Below are 18,472 nucleotides of genomic sequence, written 5' to 3' on the forward strand. Positions count from 1 at the left end.
GGCCGAAGTCCTCAACGAAGCCGGGCGAAGTGCTCCTCCAGACGGCAGAAGTCTTCATCCAAGCCGGGCAGAAGAGGTCCTCCAGACAGACAGAAGTCTTCATCCAGGCGGCATCTTCTATCTTCATCGATCCGGCATGGAGCGGGTCCATCTTCAAGACATCTGACGCGGAGCATCCTCTTCGTTCTTCATCCGACGACTGAATAAAGGTTCCTTTAAATGACGTCATCCAAGATGACATCCCTTCAATTCCGATTGGCTGATAGAATTCTATCAGCCAATCGGAAGGTAGAAAAAATCCTCAGCCAATAGGATTGAACTTCAATCCTACTGGCTGATTGGAACAGCCAATAGAATGCGACCTCAATCCTATTGGCTGTTCCAATCAGCCAATAGGATTGAAGTTCAATCATATTGGCTGATTGCATCAGCCAATAGGATTTTTTCTACCTTAATTCCGATTGGCTGATTGGAACAGCTAATAGGATTGAGGTCGCATTCTATTGGCTGTTCCAATCAGCCAGTAGGATTGAAGTTCAATCCTATTGGCTGATTGCATCAGCCAATAGGATTTTTTCTACCTTAATTCTGATTGGCTTATAGAATTCTATCAGCCAATCGGAATTGAAGGGACGCCATCTTGGATGACGTCATTTAAAGGAACCTTCATTCAGTCGTCGGATGAAGAACGAAGAGGATGCTCCGGGTCGGATGTCTTGAAGATGGAGCCGCACCGTGCCGGATCGATGAAGATAGAAGATGCCGTCTGGATGAAGACTTCTGCCCGTCTGGAGGACCTCGTCTGGCCGGCTTGGATGAAGACTTCTGCCCGTCTGGAGGACCACTTTGCCCGGCTTCGTTGAGGACTTCGGCCCGGTTGGGTGAAGACTTCTCAAGGTAGGGTGATCTTCAAGGGGTTAGTGTTAGGTTTTTTTAAGGGGGAATTGGGTGTGTGGGTGGTGGGTTTTAATGTTGGGGGGAATTGTACTTTTTTTACAGGTAAAAGAGCTGATTACTTTGGGGCAATGCCCCGCAAAAGGCCCTTTTAAGGGCTATTTGTAATTTAGTATAGGGTAGGGCTTTTTATTATTTTGGGGGGCTTTTTTATTTTATTAGGGGGATTAGATTAGGTGTAATTAGTTTAAAAAACTTGTAATTATTTTCTGTAATTTAGTGGGGTTTTTTTCGTACTTTAGATAATTGTATTTAATTGTAGTTAATTTAGGGAATTAATTTAATTATAGTGTAGTGTTAGGTGTAATTGTAACTTAGGTTAGGTTTTATTTTACAGGTAAATTTGTCTTTATTTTAACTAGGTAGCTATTAAATAGTTAATAACTATTTAATATATATTCTACCTAGTTAAAATAAATACAAAGTTGCCTGTAAAATAAAAATAAATCCTAAGCTAGCTACAATGTAACTATTAGTTATATTGTAGCTATCTTAGGGTTTATTTTATAGGTAAGTATTTAGTTTTAAATAGGAATAATTTAGTTAATGATCGTTATTTTATTTAGATTTATTTAAATTATATTTAAGGTAGGGGGTGTTAGGGTTAGACTTAGATTTAGGGGTTAATAACTTTAATATAGTGGTGGCCACGTTGGGGGCGGCAGATTAGGGGTTAATAAATGTAGGTAGGTGTTGGCGATGTTAGGGACGGAAGATTAGGGGTTAATAAAATTTAACTAGTGTTTGCAATGCGGGAGTGCGGCAGTTTAGGGGTTAATATATTTATTATAGTGGCGGCGATGTCCGGTTCGGCAGATTATGGGGTTACATTTTTTTTTTTAGTATTTGCGATGTGGGGGAGCCTCAGTTTTGGGGTTAATAGGTAGTTTATGGGTGTTAGTGAACTTTTTAGCACTTTAGTTAAGAGTTTTATGCTACGGTGTTAGCCCATAAAACTCTTAATTACTGACTTTAAAATGCGGTACCAGTCTGTAAAATAAAAATAAATCCTAAGCTAGCTACAATGTAACTATTAGTTATATTGTAGCTATCTTAGGGTTTATTTTATAGGTAAGTATTTAGTTTTAAATAGGAATAATTTAGTTAATGATCGTTATTTTATTTAGATTTATTTAAATTATATTTAAGGTAGGGGGTGTTAGGGTTAGACTTAGATTTAGGGGTTAATAACTTTAATATAGTGGTGGCCACGTTGGGGGCGGCAGATTAGGGGTTAATAAATGTAGGTAGGTGTTGGCGATGTTAGGGACGGAAGATTAGGGGTTAATAAAATTTAACTAGTGTTTGCAATGCGGGAGTGCGGCAGTTTAGGGGTTAATATATTTATTATAGTGGCGGCGATGTCCGGTTCGGCAGATTATGGGGTTACATTTTTTTTTTTAGTATTTGCGATGTGGGGGAGCCTCAGTTTTGGGGTTAATAGGTAGTTTATGGGTGTTAGTGAACTTTTTAGCACTTTAGTTAAGAGTTTTATGCTACGGTGTTAGCCCATAAAACTCTTAATTACTGACTTTAAAATGCGGTACCAGTCTTGACAGGAGAGGGTGTACCGCTCACTTTTTTAAAGACTTGTAATACCGGCGTTATGCAAGTCCCATTGAAAAAATAGGATGCGCAATTGACGTAAGTGGATTTGCGGTATTTTCGAGCCTGGCCGAAAAAGTGAGCGGTACACCTGTACCTACAAGACTCGTAATATTAGCGAGCGTTAAAAAGCAGGGACCTCTCAACGCTGCTTTTTAAGGCTAACGCAAGACTCGGAATCTAGCAGTATGTATGGTGCCATATTGCAATTTACGTTACACACAGGACCAGCAGTCACGTGACGCATAAATGGCAGATTCTTTTTTTACAGATGCTTAGTAGTGAGGGGAAGTCCTATTCATTTAGATTAATCAGTTCAGTTCACTTGAGGAGATCCAGATTGCAAGAAGCAGAACAAGTAAGGATAGCAAAGAACAGCACACAAAAAAATGAGGTGATGCCTATGTTATTATCCAAGTAACAAAGTTCTATCTATTATAATCCCTTAGGGACACTGAACTCAATTTTTTTTCTTTCATGATTCAGATAGAGCATGAAGTTTTAAGCAACTGTCTAATTTACTCCTATTATCAAATTTTCTTCATTCTCTTGGTATCTTTATTTGAAATGCAAGAATGTAAGTTTAGATGCCGGCTCATTTTTGGTGAACAACCTGGGTTGTTCTTGCTGATTGGTGGAAAATTCATTCACCAATAAAAAAGTGCTGTCCAGAGTTCTGAACTAATAAAAAAGCTTAGATGCCTTCTTTTCAAATAAAGATAGCAAGAGAACGAAAAAAATTGATAATAGGAGTAAATTAGAAATTTGCTTAAAATTGCACGCTCTATCTGAACCACGAAAGAAAAAATTTGGGTTTAGTGTCCCTTTAAGCACAGGTATATTTAAATATAAAGAAAATCATCAGTGCAGTCTGCACTATTTTATTGTTATGCTTGAACATAATTTTTTGAATGTAACCTTTGTAGTTCCACTACTTTGATTATTTATGTTTGGTTATATACATACAATGAGTACATGAGCTTTACCACATGTAATTTCTCTTCTTTTTCAACAGAGGACATGTCCTGTTATAAAAATGATTTGAACAATACTGCAGTGATGCCTAAGTAAACATTAATTGTGCCTTAGAACATGTTTCAATATTTGCTCTTCTGTTATTGATTTATAAAGATTTCTACAAAGCACACATGAACATTATGCAAGTTTTTGTACACTTTACATTTAAGCTTAGTTTGGCCTCACTTCCTTAAATAAGAATTATGTGATAATGAACTTTAATCTCTGATCTAGTTCCTCATTTACTGTTAAAATTTTTTTTTCAAAAAAATGCAAAGTTATGACATTAAAACAGTCTTGTCCAAACTGTGAAACAACTAACAAAATATCTATGTAGCCACTAATCACCAGCTAGCTCCCAGTAGTGCACTGCTGCTATTGAGCCTACCTAGATATGCTTTTCAAACAAAGGATATCAATAGAATGAAATATATTTGATAATAGAAGTAAATTCAAAAGTCTATTTAAAATTCCATATGCTCTATCAGAATAATGAAACTTTAATTTGCATGACCCTGATAACTTTGCAAGTTGTTTGGATCAGGCGCCTCATTTTCATTGTTAATTTTAAAAGTATGTTTCATTAGATAAAATACATAAGCTACTTATAATCAACAATATTTAGCACTGAAACAAGACTTTGGCAATTCATTTTTTTACATCTCCATTTGTACTGCATGTTATATGGCCGCAAACAGGACTCCATGGAAGTTCACGCTCATTGTTTTTGACTAGAGGAACTTGCATTGCCATAGCCTTAGCCATATTTGTTTTTTTTCTTCAAAGAACTATACTGGCCTTAAGTACTGTGCACAACATATTTGTTTTTTACAGGATAATTGTTGTGTCTATTACAAATCTGGGTATGTAGTTATACTCATGTATAACATCAGTGTCCGGGGCTTAAGATTAAAAACCAATATCAGACTCATCATCCCAACCACAGGTTTCCACTGGCCCATCATGTGAAAAATCCACCTCCACGTTGTACTCAAACTGTGGGTCATCCTTTGTCTTTCTATTTTTCTCAAAAAGTTCATCCATCAGTCTCTTCCTCTTGGCTAGTTCCTTGTCGTCTAGCTTGTTCAAATCTTCCTCTGAGTCAGTAGTTTCCTCCCTCCGAATACTTTCTAGGGTGACATCTAGGTTATTCCCCTTTAGGTGTCCACTTAACAATCGATAAAGTTTTTCTAGCTGCTTCAGTGATACATCCTCTAAGTATAGCTTGTGTCGTGGGTTGTTTTTCAGCTGTTCTGCTGCACGGCTGCAATCTAGAGAGGAGAAAAAATTCAAGATGTAAATGGTCACAATAGGAAAAGTCAATGTAAATGCATAGTGGTTATTTTATTTATATTTTAAATATAGACTTTGGCACACATATTTTCTTTCTTCTGATTTGTCATGGCCTAGAGAGAGAGGGTATTTCTGTGGCTTGCAGCCTTTAATTTGTTTTTTCAATTTTAAAAACTTTATTAGGATATTTGTCAGAATATACAACATATATATCATCAACAAAATGTATTGCAAATACAATATGACCATACTTACAGATCTTTGTTGAAACTCAAAATGTAACACCTGACCGTATAGGGTGTAACAAATAAAAAACAAAATTGAGATATATTAACACAATTTATTTATGTTTCAGGGACGTTATTACCTCCAGAGATGTGGCACGGCGATGGGAGCTAAATTTGCCCCATCCTACGCCAACCTGTTTATGGGTTGGTGGGAGAGGTGCCATGAATATGGAGGTACTGGCGTTCCCTCAACATATATAGTCAAATACATCAGGTACATAGATGACCTTCTTATAGTATGGTCATCTGATCAGAAACAGGCTGAATATTTTGTAAGAGACCTGAACAAAAACACGGTAGGGATACAGTTCACCTTTGAGTGGCAAAAGGAAAGTATCAACTTCTTGGATGTGTCTCTTAGGGGTTTGAAGTAAGCAGGCAAAGTGATTTCCACTCTCTTCAGGAAGCCCATAGCGAGTAACAGTTTACTGCATGCACGAAGCAGTCATCCCAAGCATGTCTTCAGGGGCATAGCCAAGGGTCAGTTTATGAGGGCAAAAATAAACTGTACCCTAAATGGTTCCTTCCGACAAGAGAGTGGGCTTCTTAGCCAAAGATTGAAAAATAGAGGATACAAAAAAAGGGTGGTAGATAGAGCCTATACAGCGGTTCAGCACATGAATAGGGAATCCCTGCTCACTGATACATACAGGACCTCACAGAGGACGGGTCAAATTGGCCAACTTCAGCCTAGATTTGTGACTTGTTTCTCAGATCAATATGACCAGATTCGCAAAATCATTAATATGAATCTGCCCATATTGAGGGGAGACAACAAATTGAGAGATATTGTGTGCAAAGGATGTGCTTTTACAGCAAAGCGGAATGTCACATTGGGGAACATGTTATCCCCTAGCCTCTTAAGAGACAAATCCTCTGGGAGCTCTTGGCTACATTGTAACGGCACCTATAGGTGTGGCAGGAGAACTTGCATCTCTTGCGACCATGTACAGATTTCAAAGTCGTTCACCCATAACCAGACAGGGGAAGAATTTCCAATTAGGGGGTGTGTGAACTGTAAAAGTATGTATGTCATCTATTTAGTAGAATGCACACAATGTCAAAGGGTATATGTAGGAAGGACCACCAGAGAGGTGGGTACCCGCATAAGGGTACATCTGTCCTATATCTCTGGAGAGAAACCATGTTCAGCCCTGTCTAGACATTTTTTGGAGATCCACAATAAAAATGTGGATACGTTTAAATGGAGAGCAATTGAGCAAGTACAGAGACCACTTAGAGGAGGGGACATGTTCTCCATACTCTGCAGACAGGAAACCTATTGTATTTTCAAACTGAATAGTTTGATTCCAATAGGTTTCAATTCTGAATTTGACATGATAAACTTTTGGCAGAGGTGATTTAAATAAATGTGTATCAGGCAAGTTTCTTGCCTTTTTGCATCTATTTATTTACTTTTATTCCATCCTTAGTTATTGGATGTTGTTATACATCCTTTTTCAGATTTACAGTATGTTTTCTTTCTTTTCTTTGCATTTTACTAAATTGTTTATTTTGTGTTACACTGTGTCTATGGGTCTTATAATATGAGCTGCCACATTTAGAGTTAATATCTATTTACTACTTTCTATTTTGGTAGAAAACGATTTTTTGTTAACATTATATGCTCCTAGTGAGCCAACATGTGATGAGCCTATGTCCATATGATAGCGGTCAAGTACTAATTATTTGATTGTATATTTATTTAGTTTTGCTGCATTTTCATTTAAGTGATTATAGTATATCTATATGTGTATGTATCTGCGGTATGTGTTATTAAATACCTCTCCCTGTTTGTCCATGTTAGTAAGCTCCAAATCATTATGCCTTTACATTTGTTATTACAAACTAATACATTATAACCATGTCCAGTTTAACCATTCTTGTCATTTTATACTGTGCATTTTTTGTTAACTAAACAATTAAGGGTTAATCCTTGGCCGACCTCACCCCTTTTTTCTGTTTTAACCTATCAGAGTGTGGTAGATGGTTTATAGGTCTGCCACAGATGTAGAGAATCTAAGTCTATGAGTACGGTGTTCTAACACTGAAACCGGTCAGACTATCTTTTTTGGTCGGCCAATGGATTATTTTTACTATTTCCTGTGTACTTTTAACTTTATACACCAATAAAGTTTGATGTTTTTAACTTTTGCTACATTAAGGCTTTTTGGACTTTATTTTTGCTTTGTACTCTTAAGTGGACTTCAGGGATCCGCTCCACTTTTAAGCCTTTGCAGTGTCTGCTAGTTTATCCTTACTTCACAGCCGAGTTTGTAGCAAGCTGGGTTACCAAGTGACGTCAGCTTCTGATTCTGCTTTGCCGTTTGGATTGGAGAGGACACAGTCATGTGATCGGATCACGTAGGATAGAGGATACGAGGAGGAAGTGCGGCAAGCTGTTTCCCGGCCACTCGTTCCAGTCATATCTATCCTGAATTCAGACTATAGGACTTCCAAGCTCCTTTACGAGAGTGGGTGAGTGAAGCTCTCTTGATATTACATTTCTTTGGGTTCCTGGATTGGGGTCTGACACGCAGATACCAATGAGCGGGCAGTCAGTTTAAAGCCACCGGATCATCTCTTAGAGTTTTCCGGTTTGGTGTGCGATTCACACACACACACACACATTATGGATTGAAGCTTTGGAGTCATTTGTGTATATCTTGGGGAGGCAGAGTTTATTGATAACCTGTCGATTAATTATTACTTCATCTCACCCACGGAGCTAGCCATTACCATTTCACAGCATTCTACAACTGACGTGACTTTATTTCTAAACAGTGACCGGCATTTACAATCCACTACTACCGGTATTTTGTTCATCCTTTCTAAATATATTAATCAATGTTATGTCATTTTCAACAGGTAGGATAGTATAATGTCATCCTAGAATGGTGATCAACAACAAAGTTCTCTTCTTAATAGGTGTTATAGTGGAGTTCAAAATAACTCTAGTTCAACCACCATAGACAAACTATCTTAAAGTCTTTACTTAAATCATCTGTTGAATTTATAACAAGCAAACTTTCACTTGTATTAGGCTTCTGACTTTTAACTGGGTGTCATTAGGACTGATAAAAAAGATAGGTATTAAGAGAAGAGAAAGAGAGAAAAAGAAAATTGAGAAGAGTGGCAGAGGAGGTGTGGGGGAACCTGAAGCAAAATCTTATGGTCTCTTAGGATAATATGGGGAACATTGTCTTTATGTTTTATGTAATGCTTCTTCCCAGTAAATTTTTCATCTTATAATGACAATAGTTCTGTAGTTTTAGCTATCCACATCTTTTGGGTTGGAGAATATGATGTTTTTCATTGCCAAGAAATTAACGATTTAGCATTATTCATTCGAATTTGTAAAAGGTGCATTCTAATCTTGCAAGCTGATTTCGGGAAGTAATTGAGTAGTGGTTATTAAAAATGAATTGAAAATGTGTCACTACTGCTCTCCACAATTGACAGATAACCTGGCACTCCCATCACATGTGATATAAGGTGCCACTTTCTCCACAAACTCTCCAACACCTAAAGCAAGCCTCCCTGTAAATTGCCTTCACCATAGCTGGTGTGAGATACCATTGGAGTAAAACTTTACTGTTCGTTTCTAGAATCTGTGGGGAGACTGATGATCATTTAGTTGGTATGAAAATTCTTTTCCATTCTGATTCTGGAATTTGCATTCCTAAATTGATATGCCATTTATAAGTAAATTCAGATATATATTCATAATAGCCTCCTGTGAGAGAAAGATCCTTAAATAGGTTTCCCCCCAAGACACAAACTTTCAAAGAATGTTAATGGTCATAATAGATCCTTTTTGTGGGGCAAGGAGTTGAGTAGGTACTGGAGTTGAGCATACTTCAACTAGGAAGCATAGTGCTGCCCAGGGGAGTCTTTAAGTTAATTTCTGCTCTTTAGTTTTACATTATCTATTAATCTCGCTGAAGGGACAGTATTGCTTTTGTGCCCTAAGACGAGTGCCAGTCAAGAAGGGTTATAACCTTGTAATAAAATATCAGGTTTGGTACTCCCAGGCCTCCCATTTCTGTGTTTCTGTAAGTATTATTACTTATCCTGTGTTTTGCAGGCTGTAGATGAAAATAGAGCTTTTCGTTTGAAAGCCACTTTCCTTCTTCTTGATGAAGCGTGATCTTTATCTTGTGAAATACATAAGAAGTAGCAAGCCCTGCATTGTGGGGCTGTCTTCTACCAGTAAGTACACAAAGTCACATACATTGTTCTTTAATAAAGTTCTACTTTCTATGGATCATTGAGTGGTTCCTCCTATTATCCCTCATACAACACTGCTTTACTAAAGGGAAAAAAATAAAAGGGGATCTGAGGATCAGCACTTAAACTGAACGATTAATCGACCATCAGGTCTAAGGAAGGAGAACAAGTTCCTGAATAAAGCAAGTTTTTGTTTATAAATCCAGTGAGGGAAGAATATAACTTTTCTAATTGTATTAACTTAAGAATATATCATCATACAAACCAAACTTTTACATAGATGGGCTTCCCTCCTGTTAGTGTATATGTTTCCTTTTATGACAATTTCTACCGCTTTCCCCCTGGTGTAATCATAAAACAAATTGTTTGTGGAGGCATTGCCAAGAATATCTCTGTACTGCTCATTTTTTCTGTCAGAACACATATTGACTTAGGATCTGCAATTACTTTTAAGAGAAAATAAAGTTAAATGTTTTTTTCTGCGCTACATCTAAAATGGGGTCATTTTAAATATACTAAATTTTTTTCTGTCCTGACAAACCATTTTGTTTTCATGCGGATAATCACAAATATGCATTCATTGCCTGTTAAAATCTATTTAAACAGTTTTAACTGTTCGACTACACTTTTTCTGATGTATATAAGACAGCTTTATGAAGTCATCTGCTTTCACTTTACTGCCAATACTCAGATCTAATTAAAGGGACATTAAACTTAAAGTATAAGAAAGAGTAGTAATTAGAAAAAAAAAATCATCTCGATGTAAGGTAGAGTTTGTGATAGTTTGGCATCCTGTGACTAGAGTTAGCAAATCAATACTCTGCCCGGATCAGCTGTTGCCTTCTATAAGATAAGGGGGAAAAATACTCCTCAGGAATGTGTTGCTAGACTGAAAAATATTTGTGCAGAAAAAAGAAAGTAGCTTTTATCCTCACATTTGTGAATTGTTTTCAGCGAAGATATATGTGTGTATTTAATAAGGATACTGTTCTGTCTGTTTTCTATATTTATAATTTGATATTTGGAACTAGGTATGTGCAAAATTCGTTAGGATATTCGTTTGTCAAACAAATTCCAAATATGCCGTGGATAGCACTTGTGTGTTGCACTATAACACTAATATATCTGGTGTCAAAAATTGCCGAATGCTGCTACCTGTGGCAATATTTGGAATTTGTATGACAAACAAATATCCTAATAACAAATTTTGCGCATACAGATTTGGAACCGGCTAAGACTAATAATTGCAACATTTAAATTGCTGTGATTCCTCCATACAGCCACTTTGTAATGGAGCTCAGATATAGTACTCACTCAGGTTGTGCGTCAGGTTGCTTGATATAAGGATCAGCTGGAAGAAGCACTAAACCTAAGGGGTGAAACATGTGTAGCTAGGCGTTTAGTGCAGCGGTAAATCAAATATTCCTAAACTGCTAAGCACTTACCAAGCAGCAGTGTGACCAAGCAGCAGTGGACAGGACATAACAGCACCCAGGTACTCTGCAGCCACAGGAGCAACTCTGGCAAGGTGTGGTTGACAAGCAAGGAAGCTGTATTTCAAGGAGGTGTGGATTGGAAGCACGCTCCATGTCATCCAGGGAGGTATTGTATGCGCTCTGCTGATCCTTATATCAAGCAACCTGACACACAACCTGAGTGAGTACTATATCTGAGCTCCATTACAAAGTGGCTGTATGGAGGAATCACAGCAATTTAAATTATTAGTGTGACTGGGTTTCAATGCAATATTATATTTGCACCTTCATAAGAAATACCAATTGCATGTTAAAAAGGACTGTGGCTATATCGATGTCCACTGCTTTATAGAAAGGGGATCCCCAATAGAATTATAAATTAAATTTTTGGATTCCAATTTATGGGACTTTAATTTGAGACTTTGAGTTTTCTGGGACACTTTGCTTTATTTCTCAGATGGCATTAATTCAAGGGGCACCTTGCAACAAAATAACAAAAGTTGTTGTTTTTTTGTTAAACAAAATTATTGCTGCAGGTTCTTGTATTTATTATTTGCATTTAGCATTAAACTGTTATTTAGTTTGTAGCAACCCTCTGTGTATTATCATTTGTGATATAATTCAAAACCTTAAAGTGTCAAGTTTATTATAGGGTTAATGATTTAGTGCTGGATAGAGCTATATTTCCCATTCCTTCTTTATCCTTATTCTTACTTATTCTCATTGCCTCTTCTTCTTTTTGTCTTTTATGAATACATACTAATTCGTTATAGCTCCTTAGCACCAGTAAATGCTACAAGAAATATGAAGGTAGCAATTATTTGTTAAATCTCTCCACTAATTAACTATGTGGTGCGGTTACTTTAGACACAAATATACTACACACATGCTCAACCCTCTGCAGCCCATTGGCTGGGTAGCCACCAATCAGCAAGCGCTACCCAGGTGCTGAACATAAAATGGGCCGGCTCTTAAGCTTTACATTCCTACTTTTTCAAATTAAGATAGCAAGAGAATGAAGAAAATTTGATAATATGAGTAAATTAGAAAGTTGCTTAAAATTGCATGCTCTATCTGAATCATGAAATAAAAAAATTGGGTTTAATATCCCTTAACCCCTTAATGACCACAGCACTTTTCCATTTTCTGTCCGTTTGGGACCAAGGCTATTTTTACATTTTTGCGGTGTTTGTGTTTAGCTGTAATTTTCCTCTTACTCATTTACTGTACCCACACATATTATATACCGTTTTTCTCGCCATTAAATGGACTTTCTAAAGATACCATTATTTTCATCATATCTTATAATTTACTATAAAAAAAAAAAGATAAAATATGAGGAAAAATGGAAAAAAACACACTTTTTCTAACTTTGACCCCCAAAATCTGTTACACATCTAAAACCACCAAAAAACACCCATGCTAAATAGTTTCTAAATTTTGTCCTGAGTTTAGAAATACCCAATGTTTACATGTTCTTTGCTTTTTTTGCAAGTTATAGGGCCATAAATACAAGTAGCACTTTGCTATTTCCAAACCATTTTTTTCCAAAATTAGCGCTAGTTACATTAGAACACTGATATCTTTCAGGAATCCCTGAATATCCCTTGACATGTATATATTTTTTTTTAGTAGACATCCCAAAGTATTGATCTAGGCCAATTTTGGTATATTTCATACCACCATTTCACCGCCAAATGCGATCAAATACAAAAAATCGTTCACTTTTTCACAAATTTTTTCACAAACTTTCGATTTCTCACTGAAATTATTTACAAACAACTTGTGCAATTATGGCATAAATGGTTGTAAATTCTTCTCTGGGATCCCCTTTGTTCAGAAATAGCACACATATATGGCTTTGGCGTTGCTTTTTGGTAATTAGAAGGCCGCTAAATGCCACTGCACACCACAAGTGTATCATGCCCAGCAGTTAAGGGGTTAATTAGGGAGCTTTTAGGGAGCTTGTAGGGTTAATTTTAGCTTTAGTGTAGTGTAGTAGACAACCCCAAGTATTGATCTAGGCACATTTTGGTATATTTCATGCCACCATTTCACCGCCAAATGCGATCAAATTAAAAAAAACGTAAAATTTTTCACAATTTTAGGTTTCTCACTGAAATCATTTACAAACAGCTTGTGCAATTATGGCACAAATGGTTGTAAATGCTTGTCTGGGATCCCCTTTGTTCAGAAATAGCAGACATATATGACTTTGGCGTTGCTTTCTGGTAATTAGAAGGCCGCTAAATCCTGTTGCGCCTCACACGTGTATTATGGCTAGCAGTGAAGGGGTTAATTAGGGAGTTTGTAGGGAGCTTGCAGGGTTAATTTTAGCTTTAGTGTAGAGATCAGCCTCCCATCTGACACATCCCACCCCCTGATCCCTCCCAAACAGCTCCCTTCCCTCCCCCACCCCACAATTGTCCCCGCCATCTTAAGTACTGGCAGAAAGTCTGCCAGTACTAAAATAAAAGGGTTTTAAAAAAAAAAAAAAAAAAATTTTTTTTAGCATATTTACATATGCTACTGTGTAGGATCCCCCCCTTAGCCCCCAACCTCCCTGATCCCCCCCAAAACCGCTCTCTAACCCTCCCCTCTGCCTTATTGGGGGCCGTCTTGGGTACTGGCAGCTGTCTGCCAGTACCCAGTTTACAATAAAAAGTGCTTTTTTTTTGTTTGTTTGTTTTTTTCCTGTAGTGTAGCTTCCCCCCCCCCCACACACACAGACAAACCCCCACCACCTTGCTGATCGTTTTTTTTTTAATTTTGACATTTTTTTATATTTTTTATTTCCAGCATTTTCTGTAGTGTAGCGGTTCCCACCCGCTCCCTCCCCGTGCACGCGCCCGCCCCCACCCTCCCGTGCCCGTCCCCAGCCACCCCCGCCCACGATCCCGCCCCCCTTCACATCAACAGGGCCATCGATGGCCGCCACCCGCCTCCCGGTCCGGCTCCCACCCACCAACGCAGGGAGCCACCTATCTCCGGTGCAGAGAGGGCCACAGAGTGGCTCTCTCTGCACCGGATGGCTTAAAAAGGTTATTGCAGGATGCCTCCATATCGAGGCATCACTGCAATAACCGGAAAGCATCTGGAAGCGAGCAGGATCGCTTCCAGCTGCTTTCCACACTGAGGACGTGCAGGGTACGTTCTCAGCGTTAACTGCCTTTTTTCTGAGGACGTACCCTGCACGTCCTCAGTCGTTAAGGGGTTAAAATGTTTGTCTTTTTCATGGGTTATTTCTAAACAGAAGTGTGTGTGTGTGTGTGTGTGTGTGTATGTATATATATATATATATATATATATATATATATATATATATATATAAAAAATGTTGTAAACAAACATTTATTACTAAATAGGGCTAATAAATAGCCAATTATTAGCCCTATTTAGTTATAAATGCTTGTTTACAACATTATATATATATATATATATATATATATATATATATATATATATATATATATATATATATATATATATATATATATACACATACATACATACATACACAAACACACTTCTGTTTAGAAATAACCCATGAAAAAGACAAACATTTTAAGGGATATTAAACCCAATTTTTTTATTTCATGATTCAGATAGAGCATGCAATTTTAAGCAACTTTCTAATTTACTCATATTATCAAATTTTCTTCATTCTCTTGCTATCTTAATTTGAAAAAGCAGGAATGTAAAGCTTAAGAGCCGGCCCATTTTATGTTCAGCACCTGGGTAGCGCTTGCTGATTGGTGGCTAAAATGTAACCAAACCAAAAATGGGCCGGCTCCTAACATTACATTCCTGCTTTTTCAAATAAAGATAGCAAGAGAAGAAAGAAAGTTTGATAATAAAAGCAAATTACAAAGTCGCTTAAAATTGCATGCTCTATCTGAATCATGAAAGAAAAAAAATTGGGTTTAGTGTCCCTTCAATATACCAAAATGTGATGTATGTTCTGCTAAGCACTGGACTACTTTAAATATGCATTAGCACATTGTAAGTCTGTGTATCATAGCCTCTTTTGACAGCTAAGAAAGTAACCAACTGTCATGTTTACCTTAGTCTGCAAAAACAGAGCTACTACCTGCAGATGTGTGTGTGTGTAAAATCCCCTATGGAACACAGAAAACTGTCTGGCTCCTAATTTTTGGGGCTGGCTACAAGATTTTGAACTAATTTGTCAAGCCTGTTTTGCACCATCTCTTCATTTTAGCCTTTCTTAAATGTATTGATCCTGTACTGAAGTCACATTTTCAAATGTTGCCTCCAAAGCATAGGAAAATACCTGAAAATCTGGAGAAGTTCCTTATGGGCATGATACGCTGCCGGGATTTTCCTTCCATTTTCTCTTCGTATACCAAGATGATGGCAGGGGGCTGAAAGCGCACGCCACATTTTATTGCCTTGTAACTCATCACACTTCTTACAATACAAGCTATAGGGGTTGACCAGGATACTCCTTTATGTAAAATACAGATGTAATGGATTTTTAATATCAAAACAAAAAGATGATAATTGTACAGCTTTAACTCCTTAAAGTGAATGTAATTGTGAGCTTATTAGCTCAAGTCATACGATAGAAGTTAAAAACTGAATGAGGTTTTCATTCAGGAAATCTTTAGTATATACTTATCTTCAGAGATATTTAACATGAAACGCTATACGGATAAGTGCAGATCCTCCACCCGCCGTATTCAGCAATTGATTGAGTTGACTCATCTGCATTTGACGTTTGTGCAAAGGGGCTGAACTCCCGGGGGGAAACAACGATTAGTTGATTGCAGATGAGTCATTTGTCAATCAATTGCTGAATATGGCAGCTGGAGGATCGGCTCTTGTCCGTATAGCGTTTTATGTTAAATATCTCTGAAGATAAGTATATACTAAAGATTTCCTGAATGAAAGTCTCATTCAGTTTTTAACCTCTATCGTATGACTTGAGCTAATAAGCTCAAGTTTACATTCACTTTAACTTTATGATGATCCATTTTGTAATGCACAGTTGACAAATAAACACTTTTGATAATTCAGATAAAACTTTCAAATTACGTTTATTACCTAATTTGCTTTGTTCTCTTGGTATCCTTTGTTAAAAAGCTACTGTAGGTAGGCTCAGAAGCAGCAATGCACTTCTGGGAGCTAGCTGCCGATTGGTGGTTGCACATATATGCTTACTGTCATTGGCTCACCATTGTGTTCAGCTAGCTCTTAGTAATGCATTGCTTCTCTTTCAGCAAAGCATGCCAAGAGGATGAAAGTGAAGGTAAAGTTTCAACTATCTCTATACACCATCAATTTAGTCAAAGTTAAAACATTACAATCGCTTACCGTTCCTCACTCTTCCCATCAGCCATTTCCTTATTTCATACTGAATGACGTATAGATCGGTCCCACCCGCTCTATACGTATCTCCAAAGCGCATTCACAAGCACACAAGGAACAACGCATGCGCATAGCGCCGTCTACTCATTGCAATGCGCATGCGGTAATCCACTTTTTTTTTCTTCCAAGCACCTGCGTCAGTCTTCTACAATAATACAACATTTTTGGCAATGCGCATGCACTTATCCGTCAAGATTAACATAGAGATCCTAAACGCATGCACAGAGGATACAGGATGACGTAGATCTCTTGCTGCCTAACGGCCAGAATTTCAATTGGATAATGAAAAAACGTGACATGGGAAGAAGAAAAAAAAAAAGAAAAAAAATCGGGTTGATTTTACGGATATCCCAAATGTAAGTATAAAGATATAAATCTCAGTTTATACTTAATTGTAAAAAAAAAAAATGAAAGTACCATTCATTTAGGTTGACAAGCAAAACTACATAATGACATACAGTGAATTTTACCTTCACTTTAAGAAAATTTGATCATACTTGTGAGTATATTATTTGCCATATAGAGGAAAGAATTCTACATTGTGAAATTTGATTGCACCAAGAGGCGCCTGCTTTTTATTTCTCTTTGTCTTAGATCATCTTGTGCATGTTTTTGAGAAGAGCAGCCACTATAGTTTCCTAATAACAAGACTATCTTTGGGAACATTTGGACATTTTCTTTTCTAAATCCTAAGGGATACAATGTGTGGGACTGTGGGCATCCTAGGATCCCGGAGTGGTAACACCGATTGGGAAATTTGCATGGTTTAAAATTGTATGCACTATAAGAGTCATGAAAAAAAATGTTGGGGTTTTATGTCCCTTTAACCCCTTCCTGCCGGTACTTAACTGTTACATCGGAACAAAGTTCTGATGTAAATAAATATGTGAAAAAATTAAATCATGAGATTGTGTGATTTCAATGATGGGATCGGGTTAGTGGAGAGTGCTTATAATGCTAGGCACTCCCTCCAGGAAGCCGTTATAGCTTTAGTACAGCTAAACGGCTATGACGTTCCATGCCGTCCCAATGGCGCAAAAGCCCAGCACGGTTAGGAGGGCATGGAACATCATACAGCGGGAAGGGGTTAAGTTCCATGCTTACTAAATAATTATTTATAAAAGCATGGGTTTAATAATGTGTACTTTTCACACATCTAGAACAGGGTAATATAAAAACAGTGTTCTCCCCAGAACTTTTTTTAATGGGCACACCATCCAGTTAATGCTATGTTAAATTATGCAATTATTTTTTGCTTTGGATAGCAGAAAATGTTAATATTACAAAGTATTACACTGCCCTCACCTGGCTATTTCATGACACTCATCTGGCAAAATGTTCTGGAGAGAACAATGTGTTTAACATGCATTCAAAAGGAAATATTTTACATATTTAGGATTCCCAACTGTCCTCAATCAAAATATTGTATGACCGGAGGAAGGTGGGTTCATTGTCAATGTATACATTTTTTTACATCTATTTTAATGGGAAGCCTGTCGAAATATTAGACTTTCCCGTTAAACACTGTATACCCAGCACCCTATAAATGTTAGATATTACCACGTAATCATCTTCTCAAAACACCAACATTTATATAGATATATTTTGTTACAATGCATAAGCTACAAGCAAATACAAAAACACCTTTTTGTAAATGGTGGGACTCCCCTTTTTGAAATGGGGCTCTTATGACATATTTCTATGGTTGGATGTACTACAGGTTTCTTTAGGCTTGCGAGACCCCAGAAATAGCACCAATACCGTGCGGTATTTACCATTATTATGAGAATTACATTGCAGCTGTGCAGATGCAAGACAATTCATTTGAAAATGCTCAAAATAATTTCCCCTCAAGAGTAATTTTACCGCGATAATGTATTGATTGTACTACTAAATAAAACGCATAGACGAAATGGCAAACTTCTCTGAAATAGAAATTGACATAAACATGAATAATTAGATATATTTCATAATTTACCTGCATTACAACGAAAACTCAAAAACAAGTTACTCACCTAATGGCTGAATGACACCCGTTACCACAGTAACGCACTACGTTGGATCAAGGCGACCTTGATACTGCCTGTTAGAGTCTTGCCATAAAAAAACAATTACAGCCATAAAACAGTTGATAAAACCCCATAACAGTAGTTTAATCATAACATAAATTGATACGTTTTATAAGGATTAAAAGCTAACGAAATGCATTTATTTCGTTTAAGC

The 18,472-nt window shown here is 37.2% G+C and overlaps 1 protein-coding gene across 2 annotated transcripts; it reads right to left on the reverse strand.

Moving 5' to 3' along the window:
- Positions 1–3,424: 3,424 nt before the first annotated feature.
- CEP19 (centrosomal protein 19) lies at positions 3,425–18,293 on the reverse strand. Of its 2 annotated transcripts, none has more exons than XM_053708966.1 (3): positions 18,265–18,293; positions 15,153–15,326; positions 3,425–4,847 (listed from the first exon to the last, which is right to left on the reverse strand). In XM_053708966.1, exons 2-3 carry the CDS (start codon positions 15,280–15,282, stop codon positions 4,486–4,488), a joined length of 492 nt encoding a protein of 163 aa, XP_053564941.1. In that variant the 5' UTR covers positions 15,283–15,326; positions 18,265–18,293; the 3' UTR covers positions 3,425–4,485. The 2 variants fall into 2 exon arrangements, with proteins under 2 accessions (XP_053564941.1, XP_053564940.1); XM_053708965.1 differs by lacking the exon at positions 18,265–18,293 and adding an exon at positions 16,196–16,469.
- Between the last annotated feature and the right edge of the window lie 179 nt (positions 18,294–18,472).

This window comes from Bombina bombina, chromosome 4 (genome assembly GCF_027579735.1).
Source record: "Bombina bombina isolate aBomBom1 chromosome 4, aBomBom1.pri, whole genome shotgun sequence".
NCBI lineage: Eukaryota > Metazoa > Chordata > Amphibia > Anura > Bombinatoridae > Bombina > Bombina bombina.